The sequence below is a fragment of the Centroberyx affinis genome, unplaced genomic scaffold (genome assembly GCF_046629955.1).
Source record: "Centroberyx affinis isolate AG114_WGS23_722 - 3 ecotype Tasmania unplaced genomic scaffold, CSIRO-AGI_Caff_v1 ptg000109l_1, whole genome shotgun sequence".
In the NCBI taxonomy this organism is placed as follows: domain Eukaryota; kingdom Metazoa; phylum Chordata; class Actinopteri; order Beryciformes; family Berycidae; genus Centroberyx; species Centroberyx affinis.
Window position 1 is genome coordinate 253619 of NW_027278811.1, and position 21645 is coordinate 275263.

The 21645-nt window shown below is 42.6% G+C and overlaps 2 protein-coding genes across 3 annotated transcripts in view; one reads left to right on the forward strand and one right to left on the reverse strand.

Annotated features, from left to right (window-relative positions):
• Positions 1-8848: 8848 nt before the first annotated feature.
• On the forward strand, positions 8849-15711 carry rnf32 (ring finger protein 32). Its single transcript, XM_071526209.1, has 6 exons — positions 8849-9056; positions 9149-9291; positions 10835-10992; positions 11917-12025; positions 14419-14586; positions 15481-15711. Exons 1-6 carry the CDS (start codon positions 8849-8851, stop codon positions 15709-15711), a joined length of 1017 nt encoding a protein of 338 aa, XP_071382310.1.
• Positions 15712-15987: 276 nt separating this feature from the next.
• Positions 15988-21645, reverse strand: part of lmbr1 (limb development membrane protein 1) — a 33723-nt gene continuing 28065 nt past the window's right edge. For both annotated transcript variants that reach the window (XM_071525635.1, XM_071525629.1), the window contains exons 16-17: positions 19837-19998; positions 15988-19220 (exon numbers count right to left, since the gene is read on the reverse strand). In XM_071525635.1, coding sequence (XP_071381736.1) covers positions 19135-19220; positions 19837-19998 — 248 coding nt within the window. In that variant the 3' untranslated portion in view covers positions 15988-19134. The remainder of the gene's footprint in view (positions 19221-19836; positions 19999-21645) is intronic.

Below are 21645 nucleotides of genomic sequence, written 5' to 3' on the forward strand. Positions count from 1 at the left end.
ACAGCTCCAGCAGTTAGTAACTTCATCTCATTCACATCATCTTTCACAAAAGGTGTGTCTGTTTACAAAACCCCGGCGAACGCGACACTTACCGAGTCGGCGGGTACAAAGCCTCAGTCGAGTGATCTGGGCCTGGCAATGAAAGATGAAAGCTCAGACTGAGGCCTGCGCTCTGAAGCACGTGTCTGGATGATGCTCTCATCGGCCTTCAATTAGACAGGTGGAGGAGAAGACTGCAAAGAGGGCCAAGAGACGAGGGCAGGGAGGAAGGGGGTTAAGCCTCGGCCGGGGTTGGGCTAACTTCATTCTTGTTTGATACACTTTGATATGTACACTCCACCTGAGCCCAGACTGTGAGTGTGAGGGGCGATGAGCAGGGACTTGTCGGACGCTTTATGGGATGCGCCGTTTGTTTATTAATCACTAGGTTCTGTGATGTGTCTCTCATCACCCCAACAGGTATAATTAAGCTTTAAAGGGCATGGGAGGCTTGATGTGTCTGCAATTCATTTTGTTTTATCTCCATGTTCCTTTTGAAGTCACTGCTGCATGGGTAAGGTGTGAGTGTGTACTGTACAGTGTGTGTGTGTGTGTGTGTGTGAGAGAGAGATAGAGAGAGAGTGTGTGTGTAAATCTCTGTGTGTATGGTCAGAGAGCTCCTTAGTAAAGAACTTGTCTTATGTTCCCATGTTGTATGTTCTTCAAAATGTCTGCTTACACGCCAGCTTGTTTAGCCTGACACGTCTTGTTTAGCCTGAATGAATCCAGTCGTTTTGAAGGGTGACAGTTCAAAGGTTGTCAGTTTTTGATGGCCAGGTATTGTGCTGCTTATATGACATCTTGGGTTCCCGGCAGCCAGCTGTGGCTGCCTGTTTTCAGCAGAGGTATGTAACAAACGTTGGGGGAAAATAAACACAAAGCCGGCACATCGTGACTGACATGGCACTGTTGACCCCATCGAAAGGTCAAGCGAATTGGAATATACATCAGAGAAATGTTTGAATTTCATGAGTTCCTCGCCACTTCATCTCCTCTAATATTGATTTGTGGTGTCAAATGAGATATGTTGAGTGGGACATCATAGAGGAATGTAAACAAGCCAGTGCTGCGCCTTACTAGCCTTGATCTTCCATTTCAGCTCTATTCCAGCAGGACAGATCGTCAGACTTACCGTAACAGAAGAGAAACCTAGCAGCCAATCAAACCTGCTGCAACTTAGGGATTCTTTTTCTCTGTTTTGAACAAAATCCAAACAGACATTACAGTCATCTAATATATCCAGTTTGATGATATAGGCTACCACCTTTGCTGCCTGTAAGTAGGCCAAACTATTGCCCTTACAGTAAATGCAGAGCGGCTGATGTGCTTCTTCTTGGTCCCGTTCCATTTGATTCTCCACCAGGCTGTCAGGAGAGCGGGAGCAGGCAGAAGTGTGAAAAGATGAGAAGCTCACTTGTTTACTTTGGCATTGGAGATTGAGCAGGCAAACAGCCAGTAGCCTGTCGCTTCTCCCACTGGATCCTCCGGTAATGTCCCTTCACATGTGAGTGAATAAATGTAACTCATGCAGAAATTTTACCTGACATTGCACTTAAAAATATGACTAGGACGGTTCAACGGAACATTTCAGGAGCAGTCCTGGAGAAGCTCACGTAAATTAAAATAAGATTGTTAATTAAATTGAACATTTCCCGGCAGATATCAGATGGTCTATATCTCTGACATAAACATTTACTTTATTAACACATGCAGCCTGACTGTATCATGTTCAAGTAGCATCACTGATTGTGTGTCACTTAAATTAGATACTGAGGTAATGAAGTACTGAGGTAATCTATGGTAGTATAATAGAGAGTTATGAAAGTCAAATGGTTAAATCATTGATGTAGCATCACAGTATTTATGGCCACCTTACTACTTTTAAATGATGAATGTTGCATTCGGGGATTGTCAGACAAAAAACTCATGAATTTCTCACCTTTTTCAAGTCCTTAAAAACAATATAACAGCTATCACCAACATATCTTTGCTAAATGCAATCTCCAGTAAAATAGTGGCCTATTTGTATTACACATATACTACTGTCATCTTCACTGTATATATTTGTTATGATGATTCCTTCTGACATCAGTGGTATAAGACTTCCCATGACTAAATTCTGGTTCATGACATACAGATATATTCAAGCCAAAACCTTTGCTTTTCCAATATCAAACTTTCCCATCTCCCTCCAGCTTGCAAGCTGTCTTTCAAAGCCTTCTGTGCTCAGCTGAATGCATCATGGGAAATGCAATTAAGTGGTGACAGTCAAACATCACATCAGCAACTTCAAGCTTACAGTTACAAATTCACCCGGTGCCACAGGAAAAACCCTGACATTGACTGTGATTTCCCATCATTCATAGAAAGGCATATGCTAGATACCATTTAAACTTAGACATATTACAAACACAGTAGCAGTCCCTGCAAAGAAAATGTGACAGATTGTCATTACCTAATAGCAGGCTATTGCTGATGGAAATCTTTATAATTAGTAATTAGATAATTAGTTATCTTAAGCATAGGGTTTATGTCATTAATATTGAGTTATTTAATACTCTCTTTCAAATTGTGCCACAAAAGCTGTGATTCATAAATAAACATTCATCAAACGATCGGAGGAAGAGATTTGATGAGACAGATAGTGGAAACAAAAACATCTGTGGCTGCACCTTTGGCACAGAGAAAAACAAGTAAATAAGTGTTGCTACTTTAGCTTTCATCGCACACTAAAATTACAACAAGAGACCAAGAGACTTCTCTTGTTTGGCAGAATCTCAACATGCTTTGAAGTATGCGAGCCATGGTGAATGACTTGCCCTCTGAATGGTGAAGCAACACATGTCATTTAGACTGTAGGGATTTTATGTTTTTTTAAAGATTGGCTTGGCTTTTGACTATCAAATCATTTGGGGTTTTTAGTAGGGCAAATGTTTGGGAGCTTAATGCTGAATGCTGAGCTGGCAGTGACACATGAGCAATGCCAAATGGGAATACAGGACCTCTGTCTTAGTAGCAATTCATTGCATCCTTGATGTGTTATGGCAATGCTTATATAAAAGGGGCCCTATTATAGGAATTTTAATTTTCTGTATTTATACACATATGCAATCAAAGATGTTTAATGAATACATAGTTAAAATTTAATTCTGTTTCAGTGGTTAAATGTATGGGGGGAAAAAAAGCATTCTCAAAAAACTCTATTTACAGACAGTTTCAGACTAACAATGCATCACAACTGAACTTGGTCTTGATTGACAGCCCTACACACATTAACACCGCCCGCCCGCCCACCCCCCACCCCTCCCCAGCCCCGAGTCGGCCAATCAGGATCCAGCATTGTGATGGCTCTGCCTGTGAGAACTCCTCAAATTCGCTCCATAAATACCATTTATCTGCAACACATCATGAAGAACATTATTCTTATCCTGAGCAAAATCATGAAACCAAATGACATGAAACCTTTAAAGTTTTCCATCAAACAGTTGCAGGTTTGTCAGTCCAAATGTTTTTATTGTTGTTGTCTTGAAACCTTTAAAGTTTTCCATCAAATAGTTGCAGGTTTGTCAGTCCAAATGTTTTTATTGTTGTTGCGTTCTAAAACCTTGCGAGCTGCTGCTAAAATATGATCTCTTCCCTCCATGTTCCCACCCTTCATCACCTGAACATGGGCTCATCTCATCCATTGCAGTGCATGTAGGTAGGAGGAGACAGCGGGGTCCTGTGCAGACGCGGAAAGTCCCCAATTATGTGGTAATTCTAGAGAGTGGTTGTGATATTTATTCTTATTGCCCAAAGAACTTGGCATTTATGAGACTCACCACAAACACATTCCGCACAGCACAGGCAAACTTCAGGCTCTTGCACTCGTTCAATCAGATGAAATAGCTGCTACTGATTTATGGCAGGGTTTCGAAGGAAGTCTCCAGCCCCACTTATTTAATTCAGGTGCTCCTTTAAAAAAAAAAAAAAAATGAAATCAGTTAATTGCCTTTACAGTACCCTCTCTTTGAGGAGCTTGATGAATATGTGTAAATCTCCAGAGCCAAACACCGCTTTGTATTTTCATTCCATACGTCAAACCTTTCTTTGTGTGTCAACTAAGGAATATTATCATCAAAAAGTATTTGCTTGGTATTGATGGATCTGGAAATGACATAAGACAGATTTGACGCTGTATGTCAAATCCAGGTTTTCAGTCAAGCAGCTTTTATTCAGTAGAAATGCTGCCATGCATCCCATCCATAACACCCTGCAAAGGTCAATCGACTGCACTCATAAAAGGCATAAAAGGTATGATTTGACTCAATTGGATGTGCATTGTATGTAATCAGCATGGAGTCAGATATAAGGATGAGAGTGAATGTGTAGAAGTTGGAATGCCTCTCAAACTCAGCGGGGGTGGTCAGATTTTCTGCGCCCGTGCCTTCACAGGGCACAATTTATGGCCATTATGGTGTTCTATTTCTGGCTATAGTGATGGATTCTGCTCAATTATTGTCCATTATGGAGAAAGATGGCCGCACAACCACACTAGAAATTATTGGTTGCTGCTGCAGTGACATTACATTGAAATCGTCGCTGCGTGTTCAGCTCAGTAAAAAGTAACCTAGGTTGAAATTACTGTTGAACATGTGACAGATTAATGCATATATGACAATGTGACATAAAGACTGCATAAAGACTTCCCTTACCTTATGTAGGATAGGTTTCGGTCCGCTACCTTCCCAGGGGACTAAGACAGCGCTAATCACTGCTATTATTATGATATTGAGTGATCATCTGGGCTTTCCATCTTCTTGATAGGGGTAGAAAATGCCATCTCGGACACTTTTATGGAATCTCTCATACGATTATATCTGGTGATTGAGAGAGTTTGGCAGATGACTTAACGTCATTACCATACTCTTGAAACTACTGAGTGCCACTTGTGACTTGCTGATAGGTTAATTGTCAGCCTGGATGACACTGCTCCCATCAAGAGAGAGATGCATCACAGGTGGCAAACAATGTCACAGCATCCTCATCTTAATCGTGATTACAATGCCTCGCCTGCATAGGAATTATTGATTTGAAAATGCATCTCATAGACGTTATACATCCACCAGTCCAAAACTGTTGAGTGTGTGTTAGGTCATAACCTGTATCTCTGCATAACATTGCTAATTATCCTACAATTATCCTACATAGGTAATGATCCCACAGTTGTCCAATAAGTAAACTCTCCCTAGTCATCCTCCTGTTCTGAATATGTTTCTTTTCAGGGTGAATAATAGAGAAGGATCAGGAAACAGAGGGTGAGTTCCCATTATTCCTGGCATCGGGACACTGCAGTGGCTGTCCTGTTGCCAGAGTTCAGGCTGGCAGTCAGCACAAAGTGAAGGTAATTGAGAGGGAGAAGTCCCAGCCAGTAGCACAGGGGGGCCTCCGCAGGCCTCCCAATGCCACCATAGCCCCCGCCGGACATTAATCAAAATGCCCGATCAATAACTTCTCAAGTGCTAATAAGCACTGGCACATTTTGTGATATGTGAGCCCCTTCGTCATTTCAACTACCCAGAGATTTATAGGAAATCCATTGTTAGGTCCAAAGTATGAGGTAATGTAGCACTTAGTAAATGAAGTAAAACCAAAAGCCTGGGGTGATTTGTATTTCATTTACAAAGGACATGTCTAATCATTAGGAGCTCCATCTCTCTGAAAAGCAACCAAACGGCTGTAATAATGGCTGTGTTCTTTTATAGCTTACTTACTCAGCAATGACGCAGGAGATAACAGCAAATAGTACAGCCTTGCTGCTCTCCACTCCTGATTGGTTCCCTCCCAGATAGCCATGGGGGGACTCCTATTCACCATGGAGTGATTAAAGTCATGTTAGGGAAGCGTTATGGGTCAAGTCATAAAATAATTTGATTTCTGTCCCCTCCACTGTCTCCTATCAAAGTGATTGGTCTCCTGGTCATCTCACTGGCTGACATAATTGTTAATTAACCATTATGGGCTGCCCTCTCTCATCCATATCTCAGGGCAATTACTCATTTGACAACAATGCAATATATCACAGTGTATGATGTATGGATACGGACCAGTTTTACGAGTATGAACTGACACAGTGTCATGAAAGTGTTATGCATTTACTCACATGCTTAGATGCTTTATTCCCTAAAATATTGATTACAATCATGCAATGTTTGTTTCACACGTGATATTTTCTACAGGTGTCTTTGAATCAAAACTCAATATAAAATGTGTACTGTATACTCAAACCAAGCATTTGTGACTGTTTTTCCAGTGTCATTTTATTATGTGTTTATTTGTCTGGCCAAACATGAAGTGCCATCACCAAGACTGCCTTTTTTATTGAATTTTCTCTGAAAATGTTAATCAGATCACATATCCAGAATATATCCTTAAACACAGGTGAATTGTGGGATTAGTGTTTTCCTTTTCAACCTGTTGCAAATTTGCAAAACAGTTCAGCAAAAGGTTCAGTTTCAAAGTCCCACTGCAGCACAGCCCAGTTTTTTTCTACCTTTCGCTTAAGTCATCAGCTCTTTGCACGACAAGGTGAGTTTTCTTTTCAAAAATACCACAGATCAGGTAAAGAGGTTCAGGGGGAAGAAAGTTAAATAAAAAGCTCTTTAAAATGGTATTTATAAAGAAAAAGACAAACAGTGTCCCTGTTGAAAATAAAAGCGCGCACTGAAATCCATTCTGATGACAGTTGGAAGAATGCAGGCTTTATGAGGGACTTGAGCCCCATCTTTGCCATATCTTTTAAGCGTGATTATTTACTTAAAAAAACAAACCGAGGCCCCGAGTCTGGCATTGTGGACGACAGCCCTTTGATTGAGCTCGGAGCTTGAATTCTTAACTAATAAATTGTTCCACGCCTTTGTCTGGGGCATTAACGGCAGTGGTCTGCGTTTTTCTTGCTCTAATCTCAAGAATGCAGCAGCCTCTTGAGAAGCACAGGGGTTTCCTCCTCTCCCAGAGCCAGGTCTTCACTTTGTTTTCTTAGAGGACTCCCTGGATTGACAGGCCTCACCGTTAGCCCTCTCCTCGGCCATCTGTTTTCACTGATTCTGTCTGAGCACATCAAAGTCAATCAAGGCTGCAAAGCATTTTAAGAGTCACACACCCCCGCACCGTGTGTGAGAAATAAAGCAAACTTTTCATCGAGCGCACAAAAAGAGACGGTTTGGGCTCCTATGTGTTTGTGTGTATGGTTTTCCATGTAAGGGGGTGACCTGGGAGGGATCCCTTAGCTCACAGCACAGGTATGAGCAGCTTAGCTTTGTTCAGTACCTGCTCTGACGACAGCTTGGTGAGTCACCTACACACAGCACAGACTAGCCTTCTTTGGTCAGGTTCCAACTATTCACTGACATCTCCCTGACAATAAAATAATCATTAGTGAGAAGGAGACACTCTTTGGATAGTGACAGAAATAGACAGGAATAGACATAGACAGATTTGAAACTATTAAGCTATCAGAGAAGAGGTGCTATTCCATAATTGTGAAAATTGAATTAATCACATTTGAAATTTTCATGATTCATGGAAGAATTTGAAAGCCCCATTAGGAAAGGATTAACAGTGGGATCTTAAAATGTTTCTCATGATTCCAGTGTAAGCAGTAAGAGAAGCAGTGCTTTACAATGATTTTAGAACAGTTGAGAGGCATTGCTAGGCACAATCATCATTAATCATACCATTGTTTTTTAAAAAGAAAGAATGCAAATGTTCAAAAGAAATATTTTATGTTATCAAAAGAATTGCTAATTCTTCTGCCAAGAAATATACTTCTTGAACAGTAGCTAGTCAACATGGTTGCTAGGCGACACATAAGTATCGGTATGATTGTTCGGTTCAGTGCTGATTCAGTTAGCGCATTAATATTTGAATATAAGTTACACGTCTTCGGGCCTGAGTGAGCCAATCAGAACTCAGGATAGCAACTATCCTGTCCACCATGGTAGTGATGAGGACTTGTGGTGGAGAAGAGTGGGAGGGCGGGGACTGGTTACCTAGTAACCACATAAACACTGCCTTGATAGGATGGCAATGCGGAAGGTTTGGATTTTACCTGTATTTTTCATTTTGTTAATTTGTTTATTACCGAAAATGTGTGTCATACTGTGTAACTGTCACAGTTATAGCGTTAGGTTCTGTTTCTGATAAGTGTTCAGCTGGTCTTTAGACAGCCAGCCTGTCTTCCTTGATAGCAGGTTAGCACGTTTGTTTGTCTGTGCTGCCTGTTTGCTAAGCGCATGGATTGGGATAGCAAACACCCTTGTCAACTGAACTGCATACAGTGCAGTTTATGGTAAAAATAAGCAATGTATCCTTTTATTTATGTGTACAAAATGAGGTTAGACTCCCCAACTTTTGGGAAAATATTATGAAGGCATTTGCTGACGTTGGTAAACCAGAAAGTAGTCTGTAGCCTAGCCCGCTGCCCTGTGTGTTTTTGCACAGTAATTTCTCTGACTCACTAATTGCTGCATTAGTGAATTATCCTTAGCAATTCAGCATCGTCCATTTGGCTATGCAATATTTTCTCTCTGCTCTGTGCCATAATTTGGTCCAGACAGTACTTACAGAATTCATTTAGCCTTATTTATTTTTATTAAGCTTTGCTTTCTTCTTATCGTGATGATCAATAAAAAGTCCACATTTGCAACTTGGCCATAGTCATGTGACATAGCAGTGTTAGCCATTCATCAGTTCATGTAAATTCAATTATGCACCATTGAACTAACATATTTTACAGGGCTTGACATCTAAAACGAGCAACAAGTTGGTAATGACCTCGGTTGCCTTCCAAGACCACATTACACGGACCCTGCTGCATCCGAATGACCCTCTGGAGCTGAGGGGCAATAGAAAAGCCCCCACACGCACCAAAGACCCCCAAGGTAGAGGACGAGTGAAAGAGAAAGGTCTCCAGAAACAAGATGGGCAAGAAGAGAGAGAATACGTGCTCGATCCAGCTCCACCTCGTCTAACATTAGGTACACCTGGGAAAATTGGGAATGTCAGACATCTTACTTTATGAATGAATCATACATGAATATCGCACCATTATTTCCATTATTTCTTCTAGCTCAGAAGATGGGTTTGGTGCCATCCCCAGCTAGGAGGCTGACGGAGGATGAATGGACGCAGGTCAAGGCTAGGTCTGTTGAGCAGGGGGAATCGGCTCAGCCCTGTGCGATCTGCAGGGAGGAGTTTAGCCTTCAGCCTCAGGTATTCCCCAAACACAAGAGCTAATAGCTAATGTTAATATTCTGTGAGAAAGCCCTTTTCTGCATGTTTTCAATGTTCTTCATCTCGCCTCGGGGAAACCTGTTTCCCTATACACACATAGGAAGGCACAGATGAGCACACATGCGCATGTGCACACACACACACACACACACACACACACACACACACACACACACATACACACACAAAGCCCCCCACCCACACCCCCACCCCCCTTCCTCCAGTTCCTGTATGTTCTAATCTGTGTAGACAACTGTACAAATTTACCCATACTGCCTTGGAACTCAACTGTGACGCGATGATGTAGCAATCAGTGTGTTACTGTGAGGGTCATTCAGTCTTTTACACCTTTCCGATCCCCTTTTAAGATGCCAATCTCCTCAAGAATGCAGGGCTAGAATAGACGGCCTCACAAAGCACAGTTGCCATAGACGCACGTGTAAATATTAGTTTGACTCAGGGAAAAAATGTTAATTAGTGCCTGCTAACAAGGGAAAGTGACAAGAGGGAATCTTTGTTGATTTGGCATTCTCTCGCAAGTCTTCAGTTCATATTGTAACAATGCGTTTATGTGCTACATTCTTGTGTTGCATTCAAGTATTAATAGGACAATTGAAAATGCTTACTCCAGCAGTTGTACTGAATCAGTTGTGTGGACAGAAATATTTGTTACTCAATCCGGCTCAAATTATCTGAATGCCAACCACACCAGAAATTTTCTATAATAGGTCTAGATGTGTAAAAAAAAAAAAAAAAAAGTTCCTGTGCTTCCTATTTCTTTCTATATTCTGTGTCTGAAAGTGTAGCTTGTAACCTTAAGGCTTTGATAGTGAGAGGTGAAAATTCTCTCTGGTCTAATGGCTTGTCGAGCTCCTGGAAATTGTGCACTGCAGGGGGCCCTTTCACTGGTGATGGAGTATGTTGGTCAGGCCAAAAACAATGGGAAATCAATATGCCTCCCCCCTGCCCTCTAGAGATCTGAGTAAACTGGTTTGTGTGCCAAGCCCCATAGCTGTGGCTGTCTCCTTTCAGACGATAAAAGAGTCCCTCTCGCAGGTAGAGGAGACTATAGTCCAGGTCCCAGCCGGCCCAGTGGGGGTCATGCCGACTCCCTTTACCCTCATGGAAAATAACACACAGAGGCAGACACACACATTCACAGACATACATACTTGAATACACACAGATTTAGCATGCAGGCACGAACACAGGCATGGCACAAAGCACACACACACACACACACACACACACACACACATACATGCACAGCGTGTATAAGCGCACACACACATGAATCCACATTCAGTCTTCACAGGAGCTACCAAAGCACTTAGAGAAAACCTGAAAACCAATACATGTTAAGCAGCATCCTCAGGAGACACGGCAGCCCATACAGTCAGTCAACCTATGGACTCTAAATCAGACTGATTGGATACTTCTTGATTTACAGTCATACAGCAGCATATGTGGTACACATTGAATTTAACATAAACTAAGTTATTGATATTTATGTCCCGTTTAGGTGTTGCTGTCTTGCTCTCATGTTTTCCACAGAGCATGTCTGCGGGCCTTTGAGAGGTTTACTGGAAAAAAGTGCTGCCCCATGTGCAGAAAGGAGCAGTATGAGACACGGGTGATCCATGACGGGGCTCGCCTCTTCAGACAGCAGTGTGCCACCAGGTAGATAACTGTACAAAACACACAAGTTCTCTCCCAAGGTGCTCTTTGCTGCTCAGAGCTTCGACAACATCCCTGTTAACTGTCTGCTGTACGTCAAACAACATGTAGGCTACTCATCACTGGGCAGATTTCTTAAGATTCAAACGATTCCCCAAAGAGGCTAATTTATGCTCTAAGAGTACATACTCTCTCCAGGATATTGACTTGTATAATATGTGAAACATTTGACTTTGAATCTCTTGATTTGATTTGCAAGCTTTAAATATAATCAAAAGAATTGTACATTACACCATCTCTCACTAGGTGCATCTAGTGATTTACACCAGCCAGCAACATCATTCTTTTTATATTGAAGGAAGAATCAACTCCAAATAGTAAAATTAAGTAAAATATGCTTTATATATTTCACATTGAATTTCTTGAACTATAGAAAACTGAATTCTTGGACGTGCATGAAAATCACCAAAATTGGAGTTATGAGGTTTTCACACAAACTACAGCTAAATTCTGAAATCACTCTGCCCACTCACACTGAAACAAATGTAGAACGGTGTGGTGCTATGGGAGATGGAGCCATGGTCAAATTACAATGATCTTTTTTTTTTTTTACTTCAAAAATACATATTCCTTGTAAATTTCTTAGTAGGTTGGTGCCAACTGTGCAGTTTGGTTGAGGTGTGGATATGAGATACAGGATCATTTAATTTGTAATAAGATTAAATTATCCGCATTGCCAAATGTATGGCTACATAGTCATGTGATCTCCAAATGCAAACTCTGCAAAGGACCAATTTCAGCACATTTTCATAAATATTTAAATTTTAACATTGCATTGAACAATGCATGCACATCATATTTGATGATTAAGTGTTCATCTGATTGTTGGTTCAATGTTCTTGGTAAACACATTTTGTGCGTTTGCAGAATTCAAGCATGTTGGCGAGGCTATGTTGCTCGAAAGTGGTACAGAAATGTGAGGAAGACCATCTGCCCAAAAGACAAACGGTTGCGACGCAAGTTCTTTGAAGCAAAGGTGAGTTTAAACTCAAACTCTGCCATCAACACATAAGGGATATTTCCAAAACATACAGTTAATTTTGTATTGGTTAATCATACATTTTTGGACCACATTGAACATACTAAGGTCACATTGCCCAGGTTTCCTCTCCACAAGTCTCCTTTTCTTCCTACGTCTCCCCCTGACATTCTTTGACTGTTTAGCTGGTCAAATATAAGCCGTGACGAACATCACATCCGAGGTCCATGAGTTGAGACATGGGTTTCAACTACAGAGGGACTCACTGACCCCAATGCGCACATGCACATACATGCGCACACGCACACACAAATGCACACACACACACACACACACACCTTCGCCCGCTCTCACCCTCTGAAGCTCCTTTGATGCTGTGTGAATCATACACTGTTTGTCAACTAATTGTGGAGAGAGTTTGTGTTTTAGTCAAACAGTCTGGACATTCCAGCGCCAACACAAAAGCAGGGTCCTCCTCTGTGTGTTTGGGTCCAGTCCTCCGTCAACTAAGTGTGTGTGGGGTGTGTGTGAGTGTGGCTGGGCTGGGTTGGGGAGGGTGGATAGGTGGCGTTGGCAGGAGGCTTGGATATCTGACGCTCGTTGTCATTTCAGTCTCCGTTCACCTCCCATTTCAAAGCTATAAATCATGCAACAACTGGACTTAAAGGAGGGAATTTTTAAGAGTGGGCTTTGGTTGACTGGTGGTGTCCAGAACAGCCAGTGGATGGGGTCGATTGACACGGAGGCTCTGTGGAAAAGGGAACATTGCCACCTAGTGAGACACAAACCTCCCCCTGTCACTCCCTGTTGACTTGTGATGACCGGGGAAGACACTGGTCACCATTCTCTTGACTGAGCACTCAAAACATCAGGCTTTTTGTTTATTTATCAAATGAAGAATTGAGGCTCACACACTAATTGTTCAAGCAAGTTCATCTCATGACCCTTGTTTCTGCTGTAAAGGTAGTGTTAGCTCCTACACATCTGTGTCCGGTGGCTTGTTAAAAACAGGCCACGTGTATTTCTCTATGGAGTGGCGCAATCAAGCAGAGTGCTCCTGCAGTTCAAAGAGGCTGATTAAGCAAGGGTGACAAATGCATGAGGGCCACACTTGTAACGTGCTGTGAGGGTCGGAGTGTCCTACCCATCCCCCTGTCAGTCTCCATCATCTTGCCTATAAACCAAGCCTTAGCATGTCACGTAAACAAAGAGGCGGCGTTTATTGAGCCAATTAACTCTGCTCTAACACATTAGGCCATGTCCACGGTCCATGTGCTCAGGCTGCTGCCACAGACACAGTGTCAGCCACTTTACACCAAAGGTCTGTGATTGGGTGGTCTTGGGTGGTCTTGGGATTGTCTCATATCTTTTAGTCACACTAAGGATTATCTTCAAGAGCGCTGACAGGTCCGACTGACTTAATTTTCAGAGTGAAGACTTATTTGCTTAGTTGACTGTAATGCAAACAGGCGTTTTAGTGTTGGGCTGGAACTAGAGTTACATGGAAAAACCTATCCGTTCAGCTTCCTCTTTAACCCGATGATAGTAGGAGGCAATAAAGCATCATTGTGCCGTGAAGCCACAGGTGTTCCCTGCAGGAAAGCCTTCGGGATATCAGGTCAGTTTCAGAAATCTTATCAGCTGATCCCGATGGCCAGCTTTCCATTTTTACTTGCGTCGGAGGTCCGACCCTGAGTCAACACATTAAGGGGATAACTACCGACATGTAGATGGATTGCCATGAGATAACACCTCTGCACTCCACCTCCTCTTCCTCCTCTGTCTCCTCTCCTGTCTGCATCCACTGTGAAACAAGGCAAAGTTCACCAGAGGCTGTGTTGTTTGCCTTGACTGTAGAAAAGTCAGCCAGGCTCATAAAACCCTCCATCTGAATGGTTAACAGTTGTTTAATTAGTGATAAAAGCCTGGCTGTAAAGCAATTCTGATGTCACTGTGACAGGCTCAGGGATGGGGTGCGTATTTGTGTGTGTGTGTGTATGGTGTGTGTGTGTGTGAGAGAGAGAGAGAGAGAGAGAGGAGTGAGAGAGAGGCAGACAGAGAGAAAAGAACAAGTGCACGAGTGTGTATGTGTGAGACAGACAGAATGAGAGAGAACATACGTGTGTGTGTGAGACAGACAGAGAGAGAGAGATGTGTGTGTTTCCATGTTTCCCAGCACCGTCTCTCTTTTTTACTGGTTTCCATTAATTCTCCATGTTAGTGGGAGACGTGACTGTATTGATCTGGCTGTTTAACAACTGCACCCTGTCAGCGTGCCTCAGGCATTACAATACGCACACACAATTAGCCCTCATAGAAAACACGACTCTATTGTGTATACTGAATGAAACATGCCTCTTTTGTGCCGCTAAAATGGTTTTTCTAATTAGTTGCAGGAGTTGAATGACAGCTTTGTCCGATACTGTCACACCGATGTGGAGGCTTTTCTGAGTGATATCGACCGCTCCTTGTCATCAAGCAGACGAGTGTTCCAGCAGCTGGAGAGAAAGCTCGTCTCCCAACCTCGAGAGAACGACTGGGACAGAATACAGAGCCAGGTCGGGAACAAGAAGTATCATCGGCGGAGGCCCTCGTAAAAAAACACCTAATCCTAGTCTCATTCTGCTCCTAGCCTTGCCTCTCGCCCGACATGTTAACGCTTGCAGGGGGACGACGGCATCACAGCTGCCATATAGAAAGTACACGTCTCTCCAGAGGTGATCATTCACTTTACCCAAATGAATGGCAGCGGGTAGGCTAATAATCCTCTGTGTTTACAAAAAACACGACCCGGTCTGATAATGCACGGCAGGCTTTTCATCGCCTCGACTACTGCGGAGGAATTGAAAAGACATCTAGATTTGCGGTTCCATAGGGCTCCATTGTTGCGCACAAGGCTTTCATTGCAGCCAGTACCATTTTCCATAGAGGGGGTGGGGTGTGTGTGTGTGTGTGTGTGTGGAAAGGAGATGTCTTTTTTTTTTTCTTTATCTGGTGTGAAAAGGTTGTGCACAGGGCAGGGGCGGCTCAACCTTGACATGGAATATCAAACGGTGAGCATGTTTTCAACACATACCTTGCACCTTCTCCGCGGGTCCAAACACTGTAAAGTGGAGTGCGGCTCGTTATGAAACATTTAACGGCGGGGCATGGTGATTGTCTCTTAATAAAGGAAGCTTTGGGTTAATCATTGGCGAAGCTGTGCAGAGTGTTGCTTCATTTTTTATAAGGATGGCTGATAAACATGTTTTCACCGTGCATGTCTGGTAGCAGCCAATAGATTTAGTCCTGAGTTCTTCATGGTCAAATGGGGTTTACTTGGGCAGTGGCAGGGACAAAGTCACTCTCCCGCAGAAAAACTGCTGAAACTCCCTCGTCAACAGGGCAATTGAGCCAATTCTAAATGTCCTCTGACTATTCAGTTACCATTGTTTTGTTTCCACCTTTCGCAGGCTATCCAGAGAGATGTCTGGGACTGTCCCATCTGCCTCACTGCACTCTGCAGCCCCAGCCTGGGCACCGAGGCACAGAGATCCACCCATCGACAGAGCAGACGCACCGTTCTGCTGTCTTGTTCCCACCTCTTCCACCAGCTCTGTCTAGAGGCCTTGGAGGCCTTCTGTGTGGACAGCACACCCACCTGCCCACTGTGCAGATCTGCCTACGACAAAAGACTTATCTGATCCAGGTACAAATATATTCAAGATGTTTCATTTATCGCCACGTAGATAATCTGATTTTAAATCTGCTTAAATTCATGAAATAAAAGGACATTCATTGTGGATTACATCCAGTGTAGTCATATTTGTAAATTTAAGTACTCTATTATGAGCAAATAATTTCCATGTCTTACTTTTTGAAAGAGAACTAGAATCACAAGCTCACCCCTATAAAACAAATCATGGGCAATGAATGAGTTTATAAATGAAAACTTGTACACAAATGATTTTTTCTACTTTTATTTGCAAACAAACCAACATCAAAAAGAACAACGGAACATACATATAGCAACCTCAGAAATGAACTGTAAAAAAATACATTCACAACAACATATGCCAACAATTACATGCAGAGACTGACTGACAGACAGACAGACGGACAGACAGAAAAAAAAAGCTGCTTAACTTACAGTACAGGCCAACTCTCAACCTTTGAAACCCCACACAAGACAGAGATGTACTGTAAAGGCAACCAGAAGTGCTCGTCTGAATAGAAACAGGCCCTGTCAGTCCCCACCTCAGAGGCTACGGCGAAGAGGATGATTGTGATATTTTATTAGGGTTGTGGCGACCCGTGCGCCCTGCTGAAGAGAGCGCAAAACTTCCCTGCCAGATATCAAGGACCCCACCGAGTCCAATGTTACCACCGCCAGCAGCTGAGTGGGAATGGATGTTAGGAATAGAGCACAACTATGAAGGAGCTCAGGAAAAAATCTACCAAGGGTAAATTTAGTAACTGACTAAAACCAGCGGCTTTAGTTCATCCAAGTAATAGTAATTCATCCAATTCAAATTTTTACTTGTATCTGCTTCACTTAGGGCCATCTAGATTTTTCCACAGTATCCAATAATCAGCATGGTCTAATGTTAATAAAGTCACTCAATACACACAGTAAATAGAACATCAGTTGGCACACCATGCACCAGAAAATCTACCAAACGTTTTTGCTAGCAAAGCGTTTGGCTTCAGTGACATCTTCCAACATCACATTTAAATGAGGTGCTAAACGAGGCTTGTTGCCGTTATTTTTGAAAACTCCCCATAACCACGTCGACCCAAACCAAAAACGTGGCCCTGCTTTTCTTTGGTTTTGGTATGGTAAGAATTGGTTTGTGTAGACATAAATTTCCTCTTTACAAAACATACTCGGGGGCAATTTCCAGCTCATTGGAGAAGATGGCTTCAACATGAGTTTTTTGATTGAGAGTTAGCACTGCTGTGAATTTTACTTTCTATCCAGTCTTTGCAATGACAACCAATGGTAGACATCCCCTCCTTTTTTGAATAAAATCAATGTAAAACATTCCCTGTCCAAAGAAACAAAAGTTTCAAATGCATATATAATACAATTTTTCCTTTCTTCCTTTTCTATGTTGTCATCATCATGTCACATTAGTCACCATGAAAACACATTACATCTATATCACCATAAAAATAGCTGTACATTATTAGGGCCGTCAACTCTATCCTACCAAGTGCTCAGGTTTTTAAGGTAATGAATGAGCTTCAAAATGGAGTCCCCAGCCCCTCACTAACTGAGAGCTAGCTGTGGGAAAGAACAAGGTGACTACATTCATGGCAAAGAGAAGTATCTATGTCATATCTGGCCGGCTTTTGACTGCAAATTCAGATGATGTACAGGGGATCACAGTGGAATTGTCTACAGACTTCGCAATGTGCATGTGTGCACGCACGCACACAAACACGCACAACGACACAGAACAAGAAACAACCTAAACACTAAGCCTGCGAGACGCTCGTCCTATAAGGCATTAAAGGTGGTTCTGGAGACGGACAAAATCACAGTCCAGAAGATTACGCAGCAACACAACAACATATGGGGCCCGAGTCACCAAGTCTTTGTACCAGCTGCAAGTTGCTCATTTTTCCCTCATGCATTCCGTAAGACAGTTTCATGTTTGCATTAGTTTAGTTTTAAATTCAACCATATGTACAAAAAAAGAGGTGCAAATTGCTTAGTGAGTCAGACCCTCAATGGGCTAAATGACAGCCCACATATTTACATCCAAATAATGCAAAAGAGGTATGAAACATAATACATTATGTACATGTAAATACAGCATTTACAAAAATGAGAAACATTTGACAAATTTTCTGTGCCCTGTGAATTTAAAATTGTGTAATAATTATTTTTGGGAAGATCAAAACTGTGATGACATTTTCTCACCATGTGCATAATAAAATCTTTAGCAAATACAACCACAGGATCAGCTCCGAATACACAAAAGCATTCTTCTCTTTGGAACCGATATGGACTCCTTTAAAAAGCCACTCTAGTTTCCCATCTGTAGAGTAGCCTAAGTCTAATCTAGAGCACCTAAAAAGAGTTCTTACCCTACTTCAAACAAAGTAATGACATCATCCATGAAGTTAAAGCGCACTTCAGTAAAGCCAAATAAAAGAACAAGTGATAGCGTGAGTGCTAAAATCAGAGGCCTATCAAGTAAGAAAAATAATGTAATTGCATACAATCTAAATTGTACTAATGCGGTGCTGTTATATGTACTGGCTGTGATGAGTGTGAATAAATGACTTCTTTCATGCTGCACAAATATCTTGCTATCTTCACATTTTCAGCTTAAACAAATCAGAATCACAACTAAATAATGACAAACTGACGCCTTAACCATATGTCTATATCAGTTCACATGACAACAGTGGAAGACCGACAAGTACAGCCCATGAATTGTGAACGCTCCATGTTTCACTGACACCAATTAACATGGAGACACTGACATTAAAAATTACCTTTTGCCACTGACTGCAGTGTGGGGAGTCTAGTAACTATAGTGACTACAGAAGAGGAGGAGGTTGTGGAGGAAAAAAAAAACATAACCTTGTACTGCGATGTAAGACTTGAACAACAACAAGACGGACAGAAAACAGAACCTAGCTCTTCGGCCACCGCGGAAGGTGCATCGTTTCACCTGCTGTACCCCCTAGCTTTCGTCTAGTGCAGTGGCGAGGAGGCTGTAGAAGAATAACAGGTAGTGACGCTTGGGGCAGAGTTCCCCTGAAGCAAGAGATGGGTGGTTTAAAGTCACAGTCACGGTTGAGGTCAACATCAAGGTCACTGCAGTGATGCCAGTCTATTTCACTCCTCAGTCTCATCCCTGGCTCTGTCCCAGCTTCCAATCCGAGACGCAGAGGATGGAATGTCATGAAGCTAAATTGCTCTCAGCCTCCATTTGCAGCATCCGTCAGACACTGGCTGGGTTTATTAAGTCCCTTCCAATCCCTTTCACCTTTCAGCAGTCAGACAGGACTGTCAAAATCTCCCTTTGGCTGCGCTGAGGTGTGCGTGTGTGTCTCTGTGTGTCTGTGTGTGTGTGTGTGTGTGTGTGTGTGTTGATCTATCGTCCCTTTCACAGAGTTTTCTGATGCCCGTTGGCCGAGAGCTTCCCAGACTCAGGGTCCGTGGGGCTGTTTGACAGTTGCAATTTATCCAGACCTGGGCAGGGGGAGATAAGGGAGAGAAATCTCATTAAAAAAAGCCTCAGACTTTCACTTAGACGGAGGTATTGATGTGCTTTTTTTCCCCTCAGTGCCTCTGTCTGACATTTTCTAACCCTATCCCACCCTGTGTATCAAACATCCAGGGCCTGTCACAACAAGCCTTTGAGACTAGCCGCATCCTCTCTGTCACATGTCAGTCCCACAGCACATTGGATCTTGCTGCAATTTCCTCCATTTTGTCACTCTAGGTCCTGGTGTCCGACATAAATAAACACTATCTCCCTTCAAAGCCACAGAGTAGGATTTTGCTGCCAGTGTTTCAGACCCAACCTTTGTGGATGCAAAAATAGGATGGAATTGGGTAGCCCAAGTTTTATTACTGGATACAGGGCTTATGAGATTGCTTTTTATTCTACAGGGGATCTTAAAGGCAGCATTATTTGTCAGACATTGCAGGACATTGATGTCACTTCCATAATTAAAGAATACTTGATACGCTCAGGGATTACACACATGGAATTCTTCATACCTGCTGGTTGGAACCGACTATTTGCTAAAATGTGGACCTCAGGCCACATGAATCACACATACATTGATAAACTGATAGTTACCCAAGGCCTTTAGGAGCTCTTCTCGAACCGCTGAGGTGAATTTTCTCACAAGACAGAGTGTTGTCACAACTGCAAACAGCATGTTGTATGAAAGGACAATGTAGAAGTTTCCCAGCCAATTAAATCTCCCAAAGTCTCCCAAGAGATCAAACCTGGTGATACCTGTGAAGGGCAGAGAGATCAGTCAGACAACCATGTATTGGGAAGCGTTTCGAACACATGGCTCAAGCAATACCTATTTATCGTGACCACTGGGAACACAGCAATGCATGTGAGATGGGTGCAGATCTTGAGACTCAAAGAAACCTACATAATTTCTCTGTTTGCGTTACGAGTTCCGCTGAAAAGGTGTGTCAAAGATTAATCCCAGCTTAACTATGAAGCAAGAGGATTTCCCTTCAAAGTTCAAATCATTGCAAAATCCATAAAATAATCAAGATTTTCCAGAAGAAACTCCAGGTAAACAAAGGACGTTCGCTTTTCCAAGTTCCCCTTGACAAGACAAGTATTGTGTTCATAAGCAAAACCTCTTCCCTCCCAACAAAAGCATGGGGCTGCAGCGAATGGGCCAATTTAGGAATGTCTGCTCTGTCTGCAGTTGAGGCACTTCGAAAAGTGTCACTCTTCAATGGTCCATCTCTTTCAACAAGCAAGAAAGGCCAAACTGAAAGAAGGGCTTACGTGCCAAAAACCATTTGATGTACATTGCAGGCAGAATCTCAGAATACGCCTGGCTGAAAATGGATGAAAACAAATCCTAAACAGCGTGACACTTTATGCAAATGACTTTAGGAACAGTTGACTTACTTTCTGGGTAAAGACTAACTCTGCAAGGATCGTGCCCCTTTCTTTTCATAGGAAAAGTTTCTCTTTGTGGTCTCATCATATGGCTCGTTTTCTTAGCGTGCAAAAAAAGAAAGCCACGCCCAAGCCAAGACACCGCAGTCTTCAATGGAACCACAGTCACCTGTACACACATCCACCTGAGTCAACCACTGAGCTAACTACATATCTAATTCAAACAATAAACAAGCACAATCTTGTAGGTTTCCGCTGAGCCGAGGGCTTGTGCAATTCCTGGCAGATTTTGACCCCGTCAGTGATGGGAATCCTCCTTTTAAAAGCAGTCTGCACCTGATATTCCTGGGCAAGGAACCATAACTTTTCTTACTATGTTGTTACTTCTTAGCCATTAACTATGAACATGCCAAATAGCAATCTGACATCAAAACAATTAATCAAATCTAAGTTTATGTATCTATGGTGTATTATATTTGATGGGGACAGACACAAACGCATCAACTTTGACTCTATATAAACAATCACCGATTCACATTAAAAATGTGCTGCATAGCTTCGGCTTATTTTCACCACTTGACCGTGTCTAGGTGAGCAGCATTGTGAGGACTCCTCCCGCTGGAATATGAAGGCGGGGTGTAACTAAGTATAGAAGCAAAGGCAGCATGCAGGTGGACTACGTCTCTCTCCCAGGACCTCCAGACAGAGACAAAGGAGTGGGTCTGACCCGCTACTGGAGGTTTCTCCTGCAGGCTCCTCTTAGCTCCATGCTGGGGACTCTGCTAGACCAATTTCAAACCGTCTGTCACAGCTGATCGCACTCTGCCTGGAAAGCCATCAACACCCTATTGTTTTCCTATTTATCCATTTTGCCCTGCCAATCCGGCTGCTGCTACATCCTACCAGAGCATTCCATGAGGATGGGCCAACTATACCATCCAATAACAACACACAGAAATGTAGAGAGATAACTGCGCTTTCAACAACCTGATATGTACTGTATATTTGTAT

Coding starts and splice junctions, on each gene's coding strand:
- rnf32 (XM_071526209.1), top strand. CDS start 8,849: ATGACCTCGGTTGCCTTCCAAGACCACATTACACGGACCCTGCTGCAT. Junction 9,057..9,148: donor TCCACCTCGTCTAACATTAG/GTACACCTGGGA, acceptor TATTTCTTCTAG/CTCAGAAGATGGGTTTGGTG. Junction 14,587..15,480: donor GGGACAGAATACAGAGCCAG/GTCGGGAACAAG, acceptor CACCTTTCGCAG/GCTATCCAGAGAGATGTCTG.